We start from the raw sequence: 21770 nt of genomic DNA on the forward strand, positions 1-21770 counted from the left end.
CAGTTAGAAGACGTCTAACATGGATGGGAGGACAGTGGGATTTCAGTCAACATATGTTGATACGTGAATATGTGATATTAAGGGGTTAGATAAATATATTTCTGCAGAGTTTTATTTTCTACCTTATGCATTTTATGTATTCTATTTTTTATCTTAAATCTTTATGCACTCTATCCCTGTTTTTATGTTCATTTTATTTTATTTTATGCACTCTATCCTAGTTGTTATGTTTTATGTTTATTTGTTGTCTATTATGTGAAATGTGCTATACAAATAAAGTTTATTATTATTATTATTATTATTATTATTATTATTATATGTTACCAAATGTGAGTAGCTCTCTGCACAGCCCCAAGCATGAAGCTATGCAAGGCAAGTTCCAATCTAGCTATTGCAATTTGTCATTAAAAATAGAAAGGATCAGTACCTCAATGAAGGCTCATCTACCAGCACACAAAGACCAGTCGACCTAGCTAGCTGGTCTTAATATTAGCGGCTTATTTGTTGACAATAAAGATAGTTGGCTATTGTCTGACTGATATAATTCCATCATCAGCATGCATGCACTTATTCTTAAAATAACCACAACATTGTAGCTATTAGTACTGAGGTTGAAATTATAGTTTGTTGGAATTTCCAATGTATTGTCCTTTCACAAAAAATGCAATTGTTCTTTCTAAACACTTGAGGCATATTGTCAGGTTGATGAATGGGAGCAGGAGTTAAGTGGGCTACGTGCATCTGTGAAACATTTCACATTGCCAGGTTACCACACACCACTGAAAGGCAGGGATCAGTGCTGTTTGTCTGTTGCCTTTGTATTACGTACTGGGGGAGGGCGAGGGGTGGGGGGGGTTCAGCTCTCTCTTGGGAGCTATGGTCTATAAATATCCTGCCTGAGTCAGACTGAGCCAGTGACGTCAGACATAGGAAGCAAAAATGCAGTCACTGACTACTCCACATACAGCGAGACGAACAAGTTACAAACCAGCGAAGGCTGACAGAGAAGAAAATCAAAAGAGCCGGGGAGCTGAAGCAAACAGTGACTCCCTCTGTGTGCTGGAGGGTGTCTGTGTGTTGTGCAACAGATCCTTTATTGGTAGCTGCAGCCAAGTAGTAAAGGCACTCTGCCAGTTGATATGAGGTGCATGGGTAAGGACTTACAGGTTCTCAAGTGAAGGGTGTTTCTCCCCACTAATCATTAACATAGTTTTTGATGCTAATAAGTCGCCCACACAGTAGGTAAACCTTGAGTCATTTATTTCTAAAGTATGCTATTTGACCTTATAAAAATACTACTCTCTTTTTAGTTTTCTTCACTTGAGGTTAACTTGATAAACATGTTTGAATGGATATGTATTTTCTAATGAGTAAACAAATTCCCTTTAGAAGACGACATTGTGGTAGTGAATCAGTGCTACACAGAAGCTGCTGTGTTTTGATTTGGTTGACTGACATGGAATGTGCGATGTGTAACCACATGTTGATCCTGAGAGGTTTCATTGGTTTGCCTTTTTTCCAAGTCGCCTCGTTGACAATTCTGTTTTTAGTCACAATTGTTTTGCAGTGGTTACATCCCATGAAAATAACAAAAATGCTCCCCAAGCCTGACATTACTTTCCTTTTTTCTTCTTTGTGATATGGAGAAAAACAATGTCTCTCTCTCTCTTTCTCTCTCTCTTTGCGTGTGCGTACTCCCTCTCTCTTCCTTTAAGTGTAAGGTACTGCTGTGGTGCGCACTCGCCAGTGAGATAACAAGGCACTTCGGATGCTTGCAGAAGCATTACCTCACAGCGGGTGCCTGCGAATGGCGCGAGCGGAGCATCCATAACAGTAGTTGGGCAGGGCCGGGTGGTGCAAAGGCGTGAGTCAGTGCACCAGCTATGTAGGCTACCTGCCGACGGGAGACAGACGTCACAGCTGTCACACACACACGCACACACACACACACTCGCATGTTGAACTACAGCACCAGGCGAGTGGCTGATTGACTCGCATCACCACTAATGGTGAAGTGTGTTTGAAAAGACCTTGTTGGGATTAAAAAAATAAGATTGGATGAATGAATTACGTAGGCTACAGGACACGGCATCTGGAAATTGACTTGTAGATGTTCTTGTTGCAATAAGGCTATAGCCTGCTATATAGGCAACACAGCCGCTGTATCTGATTCATAATAACGTGTTAATGATTGATATCATGAATCTTAGAAGGACAAATACTTGTCTCGTGTCCTTTATTTTCGTCTCTCCTCGCCAGCAAATCTCCTCCGGTCTAAATGCCAAAGCCTATTATCCAATTTACAAGACTGGGGAAGTGGGTCGACGCTGCTGATTGGCCCACTTGCCCTAATTGCACTATAGTTACCACCTGAATTTACGAATGCGGCATGACTATATAGACAATGATCGAATGGTAGCAAACTCCCCAAGTGAAAAAGAAAACAGGGACAAAGACTATGCATGCATTAATAACCGCGTTTCTCCGCTGTTTTTCCTTCCTCCTGCCTCCCTCCTGGCTTCAGCTCGCATTTTGCTGGTGGGTTGGGGATGAGTGCGGAAAGATGCCATGGCCCAATCCGAGGGCGCGTTTCAAAAGGAAAAAGCCTCTTACATATCAGGAAGTAACACCACAAGACGACTCCATCCCCTCCGCTTCCCCTGCTCCTAGCTGTGTCTCGCTAGCTGCTAACAGCTCCGCACCGCTACCACAGGGCTCTCCGTGGGGTAGAATCCGGGAGCTCTGGCAAGCTGTGGAGCGCATCTTCGGGGCTCCCTTTGCCATCCATCAACGCTGGTGCCAGAAGCGTCACGCTTTTTGCAGCCCTTACCCCGTCGTTGCTTTCGATTCTAGCGCCAACTCTGTAAGCAGTCGAGGCGGCAGTGCCTTTGCAACGGAGGCGGACGTACTGACAGGAGACACGTTAACCTCGGGCAGCATGAGTACGACTATGGAGCTCCCCAGCCAGTCTCTATCAGACTTGGTCGGACAGACGGTAAACGAGGAGGTGATAACGGTGGACCAACACCAGCTGGAGATAGGGACCCAAGTTACTATAACTGTTGCTATTCAGGCAGCAGAGGACGAGGACCAAGAACCTGACGAAGAGGGCTCGGTAAACCATTTGGATATTCACGGTAGCGGCAGCGAGGACGAAATTGGACGACATGACAAATCAAGGTATTAAGCTAGTTAGGAAGTGATATGTCATAGTTTTTCAAAGTAACTAGGACACAATGCATCCGGTTTTGTAGACTACGTCTAACTGTTACACTTGGTGCTAGAGAGACCATTTAGATTAAGTTATTTGATTGTGAATCGTGATGACTGCCAAACATAGATTGTAGCCAGGATGGTAAATGTATTATTAAGGTGCTGATAAGAAATAATTGCTTGTAGGTACTGGAAAGCCATTGAATTAATCCCTTTGACGTAAACCCCGACTGTTTGCCAGACAGATCGGGAATGGCACCTTCAGACCTGTTGATCCAATTTCCCTGAGTCATCTTTAGCTGGCCCTGAATTTCTCGCACTGTCAAGCCACTGACCTTTAAAAAAAGGGGGTATTTCAAAGGTTATCAGGAAGGTGTTTTGCGCCCCAGCTGGTACACGGCTACACCGTTACCACCTGATGCAACAACTCAGCGTCACGTGCCTTGCCGTCCAAATTGCTCGCGCGGCCGGAATTTCATGCCCATTGCTTGTTCGGGCTTCCTTGCATGTATCAGTGCTCGCGGATGCTTTCTTGACAGCTGGTCGCCATGGAAATTAAGCACCAGCCCGAAAAGCCAGGGGCGAATTGCCTGCTTTTGAGGAGGCGTAGGAGGCATGGTGACCCATCACCTTTGTATTTATTTTTGAAGGGCTTCCCCCCTGAACCGCAATACAATTGTTTATTGTCACTCAGCGAGTCCTCAACAGGGTGTCGTCCACTTCAGCCGGTCGCAACCTCGCTGGGTAGCTATTAGAGAGCGAGCGACTGTAGGCAGGGGAGGCGATGACTCACACACATTTAATTTCTTAGCAGACCGTGTTTTGATCGACGGAATGTCTTTAAAATATTACGCCTCCGCCAGTCCTGGTTGGGTTTTCTAAAGGTAGAAACAGTTGAAGGAGAACACATGCTGTCATTTTACTGTGGGAAGGGCTGTTGTGTGGCTCTCTACTCTAGATTAAAAGGTCTTGGCTGCTCCGCTGATGTTGGCTGGACAGTTTGTAGTGTTCGAATCCTGGCGCAGAAAGCTGTTGGTGGTCAGGTTGTGGTCAGGCAGGCTGACTTGACGGTGGAAGCTTGAATCAGACAGAGAAAGCAACATGTTGCCGGGACCTGTTCCAAAAAACGCCCCCCAGTATCCCACCCAGGCTTTTTGTGTTGTCATGTGTTGACATCGCCACTGAGCAGTTTAGGTCATCTAATTTGGGTTTTCTTTCTCTTTCCAACACACACTTTCTGTCTTATCCTTCTCTCATTCTCTGTTTCTATCTTGCATTCCTTCTATATTTATTTATCTATTTATTGCCCCCCCCCCCCCCCCCCCATCCTATCTGTTCTGTCAGTGGGGCTGGCACGAGTGGAGGTGAGCTCGAGGAGGAGAGTTGGCAGCCTCCAGACCCGGAGCTGACGCAGAAGCTGGTGGCCCAGATTGAGTACTACCTGTCAGATGAGAACCTGGAACACGACGCCTTCCTGCTCAAACATGTCAGACGCAACAAGCTCGGTTTCGTCAGCGTCAAATTGCTCACCTCCTTCAAAAAGGTTCTCTCTCTCTCACACACGCACGCACACACACACAAACACAAACACCATGCATATGATTGTGCATGGATGGAGTAAAAAAATAAATAAAATAAAAAAAACACCTTTCCCCTCCTAAGTGAAGAGACTTGTGTAGTAGCACTATGGCTCTGTCTCAACATGGCATGCTGCAGGCTCTCTAAGATCTACAATCCCCTCACTGATCAGAACAGCCGGCTAGGGGCTCCAGCATGAATACCCTGCTTATAGTTGAATTGCTCTGTTTCTACCAAGCGCTGGGTCATGAGGGAGCAATATTAACAGTAAGGGATTAGACTGACTCGTGTAATCTATGTCACAACAGGTACTGGCACTGGCACTGTCCTTCTGACACTGACTGAGACAGAAATCCACCATTACCATGAAGTGTTAATCAGTTCATCAGTGCAGCATCCTCTTACGAGTGAACGTTTGTGGGAAGTTGCATCAGCCACATCCTTTTTTTGTGCACTGTGTATGATTGTGTTCCCATTCTCACCACATCCCTCCCTCCCTCCCCTCCCTGCAGGTGAAGCATCTGACCCGGGACTGGAGAACCACTGCCTACGCCCTACGCCAGTCCGCACTGCTGGAACTGAACGAAGAAGGGCGCAAGGTGCGGCGCAAGACCATGGTGCCGGTGTTTGCCAGCGAGTCCCTGCCCAGCCGCATGCTGCTGCTCAGCGAGCTCCAATGTTGGCCTGAGCTGGGCGTGGCGCTGCAGGGAGGGGCTGCGGATGCAGGGGGGGGGACCGGATCAAATGGGGGTGGAACCACACAGCAGGAGCACCTGATGGAGCTGCTGCTGAAGGCTTTTGGGGCGTACGGCTCGATCGCGTCGGTGCGTGTGCTCAAGCCCGGGAAGGACCTGCCCGCCGACCTGAAGAAGCTGAGCGGGCGCTACACTCAGCTGGGTAAGGATGAGTGCGCCATCGTGGAGTTTGAGGAGGTGGAGGCTGCCGTAAAGGCCCACGAGGCGGTCGGGGGTGAGAAGGATGGTGCCAGCCCGCTGGGTCTGAAGGTGGTTCTGATCGGCACCAAGCCACCCAAGAAGAAGGTGTCCAAGGATCGGCTGCAACGGGAGGAAGGGGGCGTTGTCGGCATGGGCATGCGCAAGAGCCGCTCGCTCAACAGCCGCGTACGGGAGCTGCAGTTCGGCGACGACTCTGCGTGCAGCTCCTCAGAGACTGAGAGCAATCCCACTTCGCCACGGCTGGCCCGGAAAACCCGCTCGCTCAACAAGCTCAGCCCCACATCTGGTGGCGCTGGCTTCCAGAATAATCACCTGAGCCCGGCGGTCTCCCCACGCTCCAGCCCTTGGTCCAGCCCACGCGCCAGCCCCTGCTCCCAGCGCAAATCCGGCAAGTCGCCCCTGGCCAGTGAGGGCCGACTCAGCCCAGAGCCGGGCAGACGATGGGCCGACTACTCCTCAGACAGCAGCCTGACCCCCTCAGGGAGCCCTTGGGTGCAGCGCCGCAAGCAGGTGGCCTCCCAGGAGAGCAGTCCTGTAGGGAGCCCCATGATGGGTAGAAAGATCCAGAATGCTGACGGCCTCCCTCCCGGGGTGGTGCGTCTCCCTCGTGGGCCGGACGGGACCCGAGGCTTTCACCCTCCCGCCATGACCGACCGGGCCAAAACTGTCACCACGCAAACCTGATTCACCAGGACCACTCGATAGTCCCTTCTCGGCCGGTAACAAGACTCTACCATCTCAAAACCCTCTGCCAATCAATCCCTTTACCTCACCCAACACCCCTCCACCCTCCAAACACTGAAGTGGCCACCAAAAAATGGTTTTGTTTTTGAGTAATTTTGAATTCTAGTCTTTTTGTCTTTGTAATACGTTTTTATACACTTCGGTTAATTACATGCATTGTAATCATTTATTTTGGATTTTTTTTTATATTCAATTTAATATTGAAAAAAAAAAAGTATTGCTAGAGAAGAGATTGGTGGAATAATCTGTATATGTAGAATTTGTATAGCAAGCTCTTTAGTATTTGAGATGTCATCTCTATAGGTGTCTGAAGAGGTTCTAAATAGGGCTTAACTTGAACAGTGCTTTTCAGTTTTTCTATTTCCTTTAAATTGATGTCCTCCTGTGTATGTGTGTAAATGTATGTATGTGTGAATGTATGTTACACAAACGACAGTCTTCTGAATGTTGTCCGCGTATTTATAGTGTGGTTTGTGGGTGTGGAAGCATCACCATACTTCCTGTGTTTTGTTTAAACAAAAAGGAAAAGGGGCAATTGCACTCATCTGGTCAGTGGCCATCTCTCTGCCATACAGCTGAAATGCTAATAGCTGATGGATTTTTTTTGTTTGTTTGTTTTTATTTGTTTGTTTTAATTTAAAGTTTTTAATTTAATATTTTCTTCCCCTTTCCTTTTTGGACAATGCTTCTTATTTTAGTGGTTACTGTCGTGAAACAGAGACAGTATGGCAGAGGTCTCTTCCTTGACTGGAGCGTTCACTGCTTCCTGTCCGTGTGTAGCATGTTGAGTAAAGGGATATGCGAAGGGACGTCCACACAACATGGCAAACATTCTCTCCTGTTCTTGCCTTGATTCATGAATTGAGGCAATGTACCATGTTTATTTGCTACAATACAAATAAATCACTGAAATGGCATTGCTGTGCTTGGTGTTTTTTAAATTTGGTTTTGCACTGAAATTAACGGACATGCATTTACAGCTACCATGGTCTGCCAATGTACATACGCGTGCGTGTGCACACCCTCTCGAGCGTGTGGGCTTTGCTGGTGTGAATCTCTGCACAGACGGACGGCTCTCGAGCGTCACCGGCGGACTGCGAGTGGGGCACGTAGGGTACGGCGCTGTGGAAATCAGAGAGTAGACAAGCTGCACGGTGTTGGAAGGGGGTCGGAAGCAAGGCGCCGGCAATTCTTCAGCTCCATTACATCCTAGGATGCAATTAGTGAGAGCATGACTTTCGAATGTGTCTTAGCAACCAGAGACATCTATGGAAAAACAAATCATGCCGAGCTCGACGTGGAAATGTGCTGCAATTAGACAGGACCGAACCTGGGCACGGAACCCGCTGACATAAAGGAGTTAGGGAAGAGGAACTGATGGATACGTTGAATAGTTTTCATGCTAATTGTTTTTTTATATAATACTAATTGAGCACCCCATTGTCCAGTCACTGCAGGGTTGCTGCTCTGCGCCCTGTGCCACTTACACAGCATCTGCAATTCAAAATAATTGCATAATTTTCCCACAGACAGAAATGCTAACCTCTGCCCAAGATGGCTCATGCAGTCTTTTCAAAAAGTGTAATTGCACCAGGACTATGAATGTCTGGGCTGTGATGTGAGGGTAAAATTACACTTGAACATTGGTCTGAATGATGGCTCCACAGTGCTTTTTCATTATTTCCACTATTGATGATGTAATGAAACCACCTTTGTCAACAAAAGAAACGACCTCGTGTAAAATCTGATTTTACACTGGGACAGACGTCTACTACACCAGGTCCTCGTACTAGAAACAAAATGAAAGACCGCTGAATGGTGATGACTCACAAGGGGCACAGGTCAAAGCTGGTCACAAGGAGGCCCACAGGCACCCACACACACACTAGTGAGAGCGCAGAGGCAGCCAGCTGGATCTCTGTCAACACCATACGCACGCGCACACACACACACACACACACACACACACACTGCTGTTGTGTAGGAGGTGTGGAGGAGGTGTGTGTGGGCGTACGTTTTAGCAAAGGCAGTGATGGGAGGAGGCAAGGGCAATGCAGTGTATGCTGTCTGACTACATTGCCTTACTTCCTCTGTAAAAATAATCTGTCACACACTGGGAGATCTCCCGCCCCTTTATGGCACAATTACACAACAGCAGACAGTGTGAATGGGGATGAAGATCCCTCTTTGGTCACTTCATAACTCCCGTACACCCAGTCAGTGGTGAGACACAAACGACAGGCGGGCGTGAGGCTGTGAAAAAGAGCACACGTGTGTTAAAATGACCTCAGGGGAGTGGCGGGGTGACTTTTTGGAAACTGGTATCCAGTAGTTACGGGAAAAGCCTCAAGTCATCAGGCTGCTGAACATCAAGACAATTATTTCCTTCATTAACCATTATGAACTTGTGTGAAAAATAAGGCTTTGTTACTGCTATAATTTGTAATAATAAAGTAATGTTCTATTGTGAATTTAACCGGACAAATGTTCATACAATTTGGAGTGGCTGTGAGTTACTAAGCTACCAAAATTATTTTTTTCACAGTGAATCCAGTGAGTATCTACTGGAGAAGCCAATCTTTCTTTCAACTTCAAAAGGAAACACAACAATGAAATGTAACCAAGAGTTTATTTAATCTTAAAACTTGTCGTTTCTGTGATGTGACAAGATTCCACACCAAATACTTGTGATATCTGACAGTAATTCACTTTTGATCAGTTATGTACATAACCATGCACACAAGCACAATGGATCATAACCATTAATTGAATCAGGTCTTAACTCAATTGGTTTACTGCTTACAAAAAGACACAGGAGGAACAGCATGCTTTAGCGTAGGTGATCTGTCTGTGTATCAGTGCACCAGAATAAAAGATAACATCCGTTTCATCTCTGAACAGTCATATATTTGTTATTTGTCTTCACCGAGTCTTTAACACCAACCACATATGGTGCTTCAGCAGCTTTCATACTGCCATGGATACGTCATTACAGTTACATAGCCCACATAAATAAATAAAAACATAAACAACAAACAATCATCGGAGTTCTCCACAGTCATCTCACATTTAGGTTCAACAGCGCTTCACAAACCTCTGATGTGCAAACTATCACTATGGCACCCCTATCTATGTACAAACCCAATGGCATCCCCTCATTGTGGCACCCCCACCCCCCTCCATATTGAAGCTCAACATCATGTATAATGCATATAACCAATGACTCAGAGCCTCATTGTACGCACAGGTCCCATCCTGAAGCAATCCACCGTGACCCGCTACAGGCTTCAGGAAGGGGAGGGCGGTGGGGAGGGAGAGGTTGGGTTGGAGGGGGCCGTTGTGTCACGCGTGTGTCGCGGCGGAGACGAGTGGAGCCCGAGTTCTCTCAGAAAGCAGATGGGAGCAGGAGGCTGTTGCAGTGAGAGCTTGGCCAGCTGTACATGTGCTAATAGGGATCTGATCTGATCTCACCTTGCGCAAAGTGCACAGAGAGAGCGAGACAGACAGATAGAAATAGAGAGAGAGAGAGCGAGAGAGGAGTCAGTGGTGCAGTGCTCCTCTACCACTTTCCCAACCACCTTCCTCACCTCCTCCCGCAATCAGCCCACCTCCTTCTCAACCAGACAATCAGATGTAGAGGGAGCCGTCGGCCGGCCCCACATAGCCCACCCCGATGAGGAGCACGTCGATCAGGGTCCAGATCCCCAGGCCGCCGAAGCTGAATAGCTTGCCCAGGCCCTCACGCCACTGGCCCAGGTAGAACCGATCCGCACCGAAACCACCCAGTGTGATGCTGCACAGAAAAAGGAAGGCAAGGGTCACATCGAACATTGGTTGCCTAGTAACGGGGACGCTTGCGAGTTTAACGCTGCTCTGTCTGGCATAGTTTTTGTTTGATTTTCTACCATATCCACAATTTTATATACATTTTTGTTCTTCCTTGTATTTAATAGTGTAGTTTTTTTTTAAGCGTCTTTGAGAACTGTGAAAAGCACTATATAAATGTGATGTATTATTATTATTATTATCATCGAAGACATGGGCCGGTAACGCCACAGAATCAGAAAAAGTATTTTGGACGGAAGTGATGTCCTTCTGTCTGTGTACACTGTCCTGTTGGTTAACTTCCTTCCAAAGACATGTTTAAGAAGGCATATGGCACAGCTGGGAATACCAAGGTCCATTCTACTCTTCTTCTTTCTTATTCTATAAGGTACACTAGAAACTGATGCAATGTAACAAAGCAGTCCACAGAATAAATAATCTCCCTCTCTCGTGCACACGGCCAATAGAGGTACTTTTCTCAATCAAACCACAGACATGACCCTCAAACAATCCACCTAAGGAAATAACACTTATCTTACTTACTCGTGTGAACAACTTATCTTACACATGTAATGTGTGCACATTATCTTACACACACATTGTAGTTGAGGAGCAAAGACATCCAGGCTGTTAATGACTTTGAATCCTGTGATTGTTACCTTAATGCCAGTGCTGTTGACCACTTGTACCCCCCGGTCCAGTTGCAGAATAACCGCTTCTTGAATTCTCTTTTCCCTAGGAAGATTAGGCCAATTGTGAGCATAATTACATAGCGAAATACTTTTTGCTACTGCTTCCTAGCCTGAGGCAACAACCAAACTTGCCAACCAAGGGCCAGTTCTTCAAATGCCAAGTAAAGTCACAAGCCCAATCATAACCACTGTCAGATAATCTGAATGTAATCACAATGCACTCCACCTCCAACACTCCTACTATGGCATATACACTGCTGGAGGCTATAGACACAGGAGCGCTAACAGAGCGTTTCAGACAGAGAGTAGAGATGTACAGTATGAGCACATGCAGTCTGGACCTACCCAAGCAGTGGACGTGTTCCAGCGCTTTGCAGGTGGTGTTGTATCGCCTGCGTGGGCAAGCCACTGTCATACAGTTGGTTTCATTCTTGCAGCGGTACTGAGACGGGTCCAGTTGCCAGCAGAACTGACATGTTATAGTCTGGTTAAACTCTGTCTGCTGCTTACCCGATCCACCCTAAGCGTCAAACACAAGCAAAGCAAACAGCAGTGTTCAGTGTCTTATACACAGATCTCTGAAAACATTCAGTGCGTCTCTTTGACACACACACACACACACACACACACACACACACACACACACACACACACACAGTTCTGTGAAGAAAATGGAAATTTAAGATACAATTCTGTTGTTCTGAACTAACCGTGCAGTGGACACCTCTGTTGGGCTTGCAAGTAAAAGTTGCTGGTCTGCCATAGGTACAGTTGGACAGTTTGTGCTCTTGGTAACTGCAGGTAATGCAGTCTGCAGGAAGTCTGTTGCATGGGCCACCACTGGGACACTTAGAGGTATCTCCATTTGGTTCAACAGGAGAAGCTGTGGGTGACATAAAACAACATATTTTTTAGCCCCACACAACATATTACACAGATCAAGTGTGGGATTCAGTGACTGATTAAATTATTCTTACCGGAGGAAACCGCGGGTACCACCGGATTGGTGATGACTGGACTGTACTGCGCGTCTCTGCTGAACGCCTCCTGGCCCACATGCGGTGAGCTCAAATACCCTGCAACATACAACAGACCGTGTGAGGTGTTGCCCCACAATCCTGACATGCGTCCACAGATTAAATCCACATGAAAAACCTCACTGGTGTGCAGAGATATTTTACCAGGGTAAAATGACAGATGTAGGCTAAAGTGGCATTTGTAGTCTACAGTAAAGGAAATGAGTGTTGCTAGATTGGGTGCTATAAGTCTGACAGTAGCAAAAACTCTCTAAAGCTCGCAACATCGTGAATGATCTCACAGGATAGGTAATGTTGTGACCAAATTACGTTCACTTTAACCCCTGGAGGAAATCATCCTTCTTGACATATATATAGATGTCGAACCTTAACTTATTAAACTTTAACGGCAAATTAACGCGATGTAAGATGGCCTGTAGGGCTGTCTATTTAAACCCTTGACCATAAACATATATGTATCTCTGCCCATATAGCAATACTAGATAGCCATGTAGAGTTCATGGCTAGCTCACTTCCGATGACTTGAACAGCAATGTTTAGCTAGTTATCCAGCTAGCGCGGAGGTAGCAATCCACATCAACACAGAGATGGCTAACGTAACACATGAAAGCTAGCCCGTGGTTCCTAAAAACGATACATTTTACTTGTAATGCTGCAAAGAAACTTATCGAATGATAAGTAACGGCAGCTGCCTTAATTCCAAATTGTTAGCTTAATATGAGCCAGCTAACTAACTAGCTATTGACGTTAGCTTGTATCTTTAGCATGAGGCTGGGTTAGCAAACGGGACGCCAGCAAATCAGTGAGCCCAGAATGTGTCACCAGCGCTAAATGGAAATATAAGACAGATGACCTTATCCTTACCGTAAACAGATTTAAAGCAAAGATCTGTGATTAATAGTAACACTATTCCATAGGCTTTCATTGTGCAGTAGCCCTTCAAAACACACCAGAGGTAGCGCTGGGCAGCAATGCCAACCTCTTCCTCAATTCAGGCTTAAGCCCCGCCCCCAAACATTTGCATTGTCCTTGTGTGATAGTCTTCAATTAATAAATTAGACAACATTGAATATGAAATTTAGTTTAGTGATCCAGCATTAATTTAACAGATTAAGTGACAATGAAAATCAATGTAATGACCAGGTCAATTAATATGCAACTAATAGCCTACCAACATTCAAAGCCTAACCTGTTCATGTTAAATTATATTTAAATTAATTTAAATGAAAGAACCACCTTACACTGATAAACATTAATATAACAATCAAGTACATACACGTGAGAATAACGGTTGTATAGTCTGGGGTTTATTTCAAAGATCCACCAACACTTACACCGAGACAGAGCCCTTACAAATCCTTCTTTGACATACACAAAATCACTTACCATGACGTGTTTACTGAGAAATCATTATGCATCAATCTTTGAACACAACATAACTTTAGCATACTAACTGTGCCCCATTTCTTTCACGATTGATTTAATTTGTAGCCAACTTATCTAGGCCGCCACAGTGATGTGTTTGGTTTATTTGAAAGCCATTGTGTTTCAGTGCATCATTCAAGAGCAATCCGAACACCATGGCAAGTCAGTCAAATGGACACAATTTCTTGTCTCTCAAAAGAAAGCCGAATAACCTCACAGTCAAATGTTAACTATACGGTTACAAAACATCTACATTCAAATTCTTTCCCCCCCGTCTCAACCAACCATTTCATTTTTTTCTCATCTTACTACACCTTCTGCCAACCTCATTTATTACTTTTTGTGTTAACCCCCTCCTCCCCCCAAAAAAACCTGCCAGTGGTCAAACCTATTCCCATTTTATATTAAGATGTCTCCTCGTCTTGTGTCACTGGTGAAGTTGTGTGGTGACTCAACGGCACACATGGTGTCTAACGATGCGCCGGTCCGGCTTCAGTTCAGAACACCTCCTCTGCATTCCGGCAACGTGACTGCTTGAGCAGGGTCAGCCGGGCCAGAACCTCCTCAACTGAGAGCTCTCCATGCACTTTGTTGTCTCTTGTGCGTACATTCACGCTGTTAGTCATCTTCTCCTTCTCGCCAACCACTGTGAAAAACACCAGGGCAAAAGATGTTCACAGCGTGGCCAAGGCGAAAACAAAACAGCTTTCCCAACACCCTCACACTCCTGCACAAGCTCCTCTGGTGACAAACTACAACACGAGTGAGTGGACATATCGGAGGACTGTGGCATACTAATAAGGTAGGATTTTTTATTTATTTCAGCACAACAGAATGATTTCTCACCCAGGATGAAATTGTACTGTGCGAGCTGGGCATTACGGATCTTCTTGTTCAAGAGACAGCCGGAGTCAAGATCGGCATCTGCCATGAAGCCTGCTTCCACAAACTGCTTACACAACTGAAGCAAGAGAAAAATAGTTAGTCAGAGCTAGCCAGTGCTTCCTCCCCTACATTTAGAAACATGAAGTCCAAGCTATAACAAATCACTGAATTAAAAATAACAATAATCAAAGGATAATAATCAAAGGATGACAGAACTGATAACCAGGGCACTCCAAACACATTTGAGGAAACGTAAGTGTACCTCTTTGGCATAGTCCTCCAGCGAAGGATTGACAGGCACGAACATGACCTGCCGTGGGGAGAGCCACAGCGGCCTGCAAGACGGGGAGGAAATTAGCCGCCATCAACATAATCACACTTGTCAAAACACAATCTGACAAGAGCCCCTGCCTTCAGCTGTACCATCAGTATGTGTCAGTGTACACACAATGACTCATTATTACAGAATACATGAATTTAAAATGACAGATGACTGATCGAATCCAGAACCATCCTCCTTGGGAGATGTTATGCACATATTTAAGCAGAACGTTACAACAAAGACATAGCCTCCTCCATAGGTCTGGATTTTTTCTTGTGCAAGATCGATCGTACCACTTCCCAGCATAGTTCTCAGTGAGGATGGCAATCATCCTCTCCACAGAGCCCAAGATGGCCCGGTGAATGATGACAGGTCGGGCTTTGTCATCTCCGTCCTTCCTGGAAAAAAAGTGCTTCATTTTCACATTCACTTTCAATTTCAGCGCCATAACAGTTCTCTCATTCTCCAGTTCTCACTCCCACACTGGGTAAATGTTGCACAGTGATGATCTTTTAAATATAGATTCTAGGTCTGCAGCACAGTGTCCTTCAAAGGCTGGTGAAGTCCAAAAGGGCAAACAATGACTCACCCCACAAAGGTCAGGTTGAAGCGGATCGGAAGCTGGAAGTCAAGCTGGATGGTGGCACACTGGTGGTAGCGCCCAATAGCATCCTTGATCTTAATATCGATCTGTGGTGACATAGGAAGTAGCATTCAACCATTTCATATACACTTGTATAATAGGGTCGGTAGACCTTTTTAATCAATATTCTGACAGTATAGACATGTTAATGTAATACAAATAAATAACATTCATCAGCATTGTTGACTGTGCATTACCTTGGGTCCATAAAAAGCTCCATCCCCTGGATTCAGTTTCCACGGTTCCCCAAATTCATTTAGACTATTCTCCAGTTGCTTTAAGAGAGCAATGAAAACTCAGCATAGCAATACAAATGTGATTACCCAACTTCATTTTATAGAATACAAGATGTACATATACGTTTATAGATTACAAGAAGATTTGCTTCTTCCAGAACTACCTTTTCAGCTTGATTCCAAACAGCAATGTCACCCAGATACTTCTCTGGACGAGTAGAGAGATGGAGTTGGAAGGAGAAGCCAAAGACATCATAAACACAGCGAAGGAAGTCCAGGCAACCCTTCATTTCAGACTCAATCTGTAAGGGATAAAATACTGCTATAAGAGAGAACATGGGGGGGGGGGGGGGGGGGGGGGATAAATTATGGAAAAAGGACAAAATAAAAGGAAAAAATAATTGAGAATGATGGAAAACTGATGTTAAGAAGAAATGACAAAACGAAAAGCAACAATCATTCAAAATGACCCCCCCCAAAAAAGAAAACCCATTACACATCATCCTTTGTAATGCTGTTCAATCTACGGTTATGAAAGCCCCTTACACGAGATGAGGCACTCTTTCAGCCTGCTACCTGTTCCATGGTGCAGAAGATGTGAGCGTCATCCTGCTGGAAGCGCCGCACCCTGGTGAGCCCCGTCAGTGTCCCTGACAGCTCGTTGCGGTGAAGGACCCCGAAGTCTGCCAGCCTCAGAGGCAGCTCACGCCATGACCGGGGCCGATGGCTGAACATCAGGCTGGGGCAGGCACCAGAGTTGAAAGTGATGAAGAGGAGAAAGAGGAAAACAAAAACACGTGAAGAGGACTGATCAGAAAATAAATGATCTTTCTGTATATTTAAAGCCCCACTACAACACACACATTTCAGATGTAAAATACTACTGGAGTACCTGAATATTAATCATATGTAGGGCTGTTTTTTTTTTTTTTAAATACTATCAGAAGAGATCATGCGGTCCGGGGTTTAAACACAACACAAAGTGAACCACTGTCTCCCACGAATCTTTGCATGTAAATTATTATTTAAAAATCGATACAGTGTGTAGCAAAGCAAGCAAATAAAGAGTGGAACAAACACAAACAGATGCCGAGGGCTTACCAGTGTCCGGGGCAGTTCATGGGCTTCAGAGCAAAGATGTCCTGCTCCACGGGGAAGGAGAACATGTTCTCACTGTAGTGCTGCCAGTGGCCCGAGGTCTCCCACAGCTTGCTGTTGTAGATATTAGGAGACGCCACTTCCTGGAAGCCTCTCCTGCAGTACTCCTCCTGTGCAGGCAATTTAGAGCAGAGAACAGCAGAGGGAGAAAAACAAAAAACAGATCAGACATTTTAAAGGGAATAAATAGCACAACACGCACCCCTTTACTTAGTCCTATCTGCAATCACCTGCAATTCTACACTCCATTGTGTGAGACATATTACGAAACGATACATATTAATCCTGCAAGGACACTGTACACTGTATGTAGAAAGGGAAATCTGATTGATTTAAATGCACACACTTAAAAAATACAATTAGCAATACTGTTTCTCAAGCGTTAGTGTTTTCATATACTTAATGAGCATCTGCTAGACCACTGTAGAGACCCAAAACGTGTCAGTTGTGAGGGAGAGTGTGGCGTCTTTACCCTGATAAATTCTGTGAGGGTGTTATACACGTAGGCCCCTCGAGGGAGGAAGAAGCAACTGCCAGGACTGAGGTCGTGGAAGAAGAAGAGTTCCTGTTCCTATGATCCAGAATGGAGAGACGTAAGGAGAGAACTTTAGCGACTTTTCAGCTCTGTGGGAGACTAATCGAACACATGGAGGCCAATCTGCTCATGAATTCATGACAAACTGCTCCTGCTGATATATTTGCACACCATTAAATGCATCGCCACAGAAAAAAAAAACTTGGAATGAGCCAATCAAGAAGTTATTTTTTCTTATATGAAAAAATATATATATGGTTATTCCCCCCCCCCCCCGCCCCCCCCAAAAGCTCTTCATCAAAAGGGGCCATTACAATCAGCTGACATGTGCATGGAACATTCATTTCCTTCCCATGTACATGAGGCTGCCTGCTGGGTTTCCATCAGGGGGCCAAGAACACCAATCAGTACGCAGACTAACTGAACACCAATCAGTTGAGGCCAACCGCAAGGGACTGACTGGAAAGAATGCGAGTCAGGCACACCCGCTTGGCCACTGGCAATCAGTAGGCTATAGCACATCTCCAACCACCTAAATATCCAGGCCAAAAATATACCAGCTTACCAACGGTTCATAAACATTGTTCTATGAGAGGCAATAGTGCTACAGTATGTTTCTCCTCAAGAGTCCTTTTCCATCACACACAGAATATGTGTCCATGAAAGGCTCCCCAGCATCACACACGTTTTTTCCCCCCGTACTTTTCCGATCTTGCGGTGGTCTCGGTTCCGGGCTTCCTCCTGGAATCGCTCCCATTCCTTTAGCATCTTAGAGTCAGGGAAAGAGATTCCATAGATGCGCTGTAAGGTCTCCATGTCAGAGCGCCCTTCCCAGTATGTAGAGGAATTCTGTGGGCAAAGACACACACAAACGGAGAGTTATGGTTAATTGCCCATCTCCCCTAAAGAGAGCCAATGTTCAGTGAGTGTACTGGGGCAAAAATGGCTGCCTTTGTATTATCCACATGGGTGCTACACATTAGTGAAGGGGAAATATTTATATACATATATATACACACATACCTATAATAATGTATTCACTAAATGAATCACTGTCTCTCGTGAAAATTGCCGTGTCACTCACAAACCTTGTAGATCTTTAAGGCTTTAATCTTCCCAGTATGTCTAACATGGGGTCCTCGACACAGGTCAATCAATGGACCACATCTGTAAAGCATCCATAAAACACATTAGAACAGACATAGAATCTTTACAGTTTCTCTATGTTTTGTACTTCAGATAAACTGTTTGAAAAAATACAAACATGCCACAACTTTACCTGTAAACTGTTGTGGTGGGGGTGGTAACCTTCTCATTTAGGATGCGGCATTTGAACTTGTTGTACTAACAACCACAAAGAAACAAATACGCTAAATTGTTTTAGAAATGGGATAAAAGTGTCCATAACCATAACATAATCATAAATTACACTTAACAACATTTTATGTAACTGTAACCCCTGTAGAACTGGTGTTTGTTATTCAAATTAATGCAGAAGGGCTTTTTATATATTATAAAAAATAAAGTATATAATATATATATACACACACGCATTTACATTTAGTCATTTAGCAGATGTTTTTAGCCAAAGCCATCTACAAAGGAGAGAACAATCAAGCTACGAGCAAAAGAGACCTAGTGTAACAATAAATACTACTTTACATAAAAAAGTACAGGAGTGTAACTACTGTAAGTGTGAGTTAAGTACTAGTTAAGTATATACATTTGTTAAACAACAAACAATGCTAAAAAGACAAAATTTCAGTTCTGAGTGATAAGTAGTTAAGAGCTGCATGCGATCATGTTTATTTAACTTGGAGTTAAATGATTCTACAGATGCCTCCTATTGGCCCAACCTTAAACATGCGCAGCAGGGTCTCCTTGCTTAGCTCCAGCCTCTCAAAGGGCTGTTTATCCTTCATTATGACTTTACAGATGGACTCCAGATCTCCAAACTCTGAGCTTGACACACTACTACTGAGAGAGAGAGAGAGAGAGAGAGAGAGAGAGAAATAAAAAGAGAAAGAGATTTTTATTGAGAGAGACACACGACTCTCTCAGAACAAAACTCTGGTAGCTCTGGCTTTAGTCACAGTCCCAGTTCATTAGTCTGAGAGCCATGAAGCGATTTTGAGTTGACATGACTATATCACAATCACAGAATGAAAATGACCACTGATTCCTCAAATTATACAGTTCTCTCCTCATTTATAGATATATATATATATTTGCAAGAGTAAACCTGCTAACTAGGAACGAACATATTTCCCCCAAACATCACCATCTTCACGGCACGTCATCATTTCTTCCCAAGCCTTCTTACAACACATAACAATAACAACCACTTACTTCTGTCCATCCAAGAACATGTCATAGTAGAAACCATTCTCTATTGGGGGTCCATAGCAGAGACAGCCCCCATATAATTTCTCCATGGCTTCTCCCAGGATATGGGCACTGGAGTGCCAGTAGACCTGCCCAGGGGGAAGCAAAGGGGTGCCTGGTTAGTGCTACCATACTACACAAAGAAGACCCAAGAGCCAGGAAACAAACACTAGAGAATCTTTGAAAGCGATTCCGTGATTTTTGGTGTCAAATTGTGCGATATTTTATTTAATATTTCAGTCCCACAAATTTGCAGGGCACAGGCAGTGTAGGATGCCATGACCCTAGTAGCAGAGTTAAGGAGTTCAAGATTGAGATAAACTGTGCGCAAGACAAGAGATTTTGTGAGGCATTATGGGAAAACACTCACAGCTTGGGCGTCATCACTGTCAAAGCGCAGCAGCTCCAGAGAGCAGTCCTTCTCAAGAGGCCGATCCAGATCCCAGAGTTCCCCATCCACACGGGCAATCACAGAGTTGTCTGCAAGACCCTGGCTGAATGTAGAACATGGTCATTTAAACCGCTTATAGAAAATAAATATACATTCTATGACAGGAGCTGGCATTGACAGGAGCAGGCATTGAGCTGGTTGATTTGATAAATCCATTTTATTTCAAATATACTGCACATTCTTTCATATTTTAGTTTGAAATGCAATTATTTTGCCAAAAATATTTCTGTTCTAGGACCACTGAACACTTTCCTGTGACAGGTTGTTGTTGTATTTAATTTTTTGTCGTCATGTTATGACCATGCAGACGCTGATTAACCACAGAAGCAAAGGTGGTGGTTCTCTATAATGGACAGCAGAATGGTGCTGAAATGAGGTCAGCAGTGCATCACATAGACATAAACACACCAAGGCATTGTAAGCATCTCAGATGTGTCACTCAGCAAGAGCGAACACAGGCCCTAAGCTACCACAGAGAATCATTCATCTTCACCCCTCACCTGATGCTGCAGGCTAGCTGGTAGGGGCAGGAGACCCAGGCCTGGGCTTGCACTTTCTGCCCATCCGGTAGCACCACCGAGATGGGATGGCTCCCTGCAGCACGCTTGGCCAACAGGGCATCGTTCTCCTTCTTCAGCTCCTCGTACAGCTCCAGACGCTCTGATATGTAGCTGGGCAAGGGCTTCAACTGAGGGGGAGGATGGGGAAATCAGTCAATCAGCCAACTACTGAGTCTGGGCCAAAGGTGATGAACAAGTAAAATATGTTTAGTGTTTCGGGCTGTAGTGTTGATTTGTATTTTGGTCTGAGGCAAGTATGAAAATCGGCTTTAGAGAATGGAATCGGAGAGCGAGGGGGGTGGTTTGGACATGCGTTTGCCTAATAGCTAACCTTTCCTGCTCCTTTTTCACCTCCTGCTGCTGCTGCTGCTTTCTCCTTCTTCTTGTTTTTATCTGCTGGTTTGGGCTCAGAAGCCACATGCTTGAAAAGACAATGGGAGGGGAAAAGAGAAACAAAGTGCTTAAAAATTCAGTGAATAAATAATGGAAATATAAGCGTCTGCGAATGTGTGGCATTTACGCCATGAAGTACAAATACTCCTGATCAGACAATACTCAACAGCTGTGACCATCAGCAGGACAGTTATTTTGAGACTAACATTGCCCTTTACAGTTGCAATTGACAGTTGACTGAATTTAATGAACATGCTCAATGAGCTCATTCAAAACCGCCATATGAGTATCTGCAATCCCAAAACAGTAAAAACCTTGTGTTGGGTGTTGTTCTTTTGAATGTTGTTCTTCTGATTTTCCTTTACGGCTTTCTCCTTTCTGTCTTGGCCTTTCTGAGCCGGTGGCTGGCCCTGCAGCGCTTCTAGAGCCAGCTCCTCCTGCAGACCCCGGCGGAGGTGGATCAGCCTATACTTCAGTTTTTCGTTCTCGGTCCGAAGGTTCTCCAATTCCGGGCTGCTGGCCAGGGCCTTGTGGATGTTCTGGCCGCCACAGATTCCATCACGGAGTCGTTCAATTTCATTGCTTAGCAGTTCTATTTGTTCTTCCTGAGCGGCCAAACGTGCTGCCATGCGCTCCGCCATGTTTAAATCCCAACCAGGGAGAAGAGGGGATAGGAACAGCTGGTCAATGGAAACAGGGTCACAGCGACATCTTATGGACAAATCCTTACAC

At 45.0% G+C, this 21770-nt stretch overlaps 3 protein-coding genes across 4 annotated transcripts; 1 reads left to right on the forward strand and 2 right to left on the reverse strand.

Annotated features, from left to right (window-relative positions):
* Positions 1-2413: 2413 nt before the first annotated feature.
* larp6a (La ribonucleoprotein 6, translational regulator a) lies at positions 2414-7408 on the forward strand. The gene is made up of 3 exons (XM_012814372.2): positions 2414-3180; positions 4558-4756; positions 5304-7408. Exons 1-3 carry the CDS (start codon positions 2459-2461, stop codon positions 6429-6431), a joined length of 2049 nt encoding a protein of 682 aa, XP_012669826.1. The 5' UTR covers positions 2414-2458; the 3' UTR covers positions 6432-7408.
* A 1693-nt stretch (positions 7409-9101) lies between these two features.
* On the reverse strand, positions 9102-13058 carry tm2d3 (TM2 domain containing 3). The gene is made up of 6 exons (XM_012814377.3): positions 12910-13058; positions 11986-12084; positions 11719-11891; positions 11354-11528; positions 10976-11051; positions 9102-10284 (listed from the first exon to the last, which is right to left on the reverse strand). Exons 1-6 carry the CDS (start codon positions 12968-12970, stop codon positions 10119-10121), a joined length of 750 nt encoding a protein of 249 aa, XP_012669831.2. The 5' UTR covers positions 12971-13058; the 3' UTR covers positions 9102-10118.
* A 272-nt stretch (positions 13059-13330) lies between these two features.
* tars3 (threonyl-tRNA synthetase 3) lies at positions 13331-21736 on the reverse strand. Of its 2 annotated transcripts, none has more exons than XM_012814369.3 (19): positions 21353-21736; positions 20977-21066; positions 20586-20773; positions 20005-20128; positions 19599-19723; positions 19106-19223; positions 18529-18593; positions 18338-18416; positions 17952-18098; positions 17187-17285; positions 16658-16824; positions 16133-16295; positions 15721-15858; positions 15518-15595; positions 15267-15367; positions 14971-15075; positions 14618-14690; positions 14317-14431; positions 13331-14116 (listed from the first exon to the last, which is right to left on the reverse strand). In XM_012814369.3, exons 1-19 carry the CDS (start codon positions 21677-21679, stop codon positions 13968-13970), a joined length of 2451 nt encoding a protein of 816 aa, XP_012669823.2. In that variant the 5' UTR covers positions 21680-21736; the 3' UTR covers positions 13331-13967. The 2 variants fall into 2 exon arrangements, with proteins under 2 accessions (XP_012669823.2, XP_012669821.2); XM_012814367.3 differs by having other exon boundaries at positions 19106-19226.
* Between the last annotated feature and the right edge of the window lie 34 nt (positions 21737-21770).

This window comes from Clupea harengus, chromosome 6 (assembly GCF_900700415.2).
Source record: "Clupea harengus chromosome 6, Ch_v2.0.2, whole genome shotgun sequence".
Lineage (NCBI taxonomy): Eukaryota > Metazoa > Chordata > Actinopteri > Clupeiformes > Clupeidae > Clupea > Clupea harengus.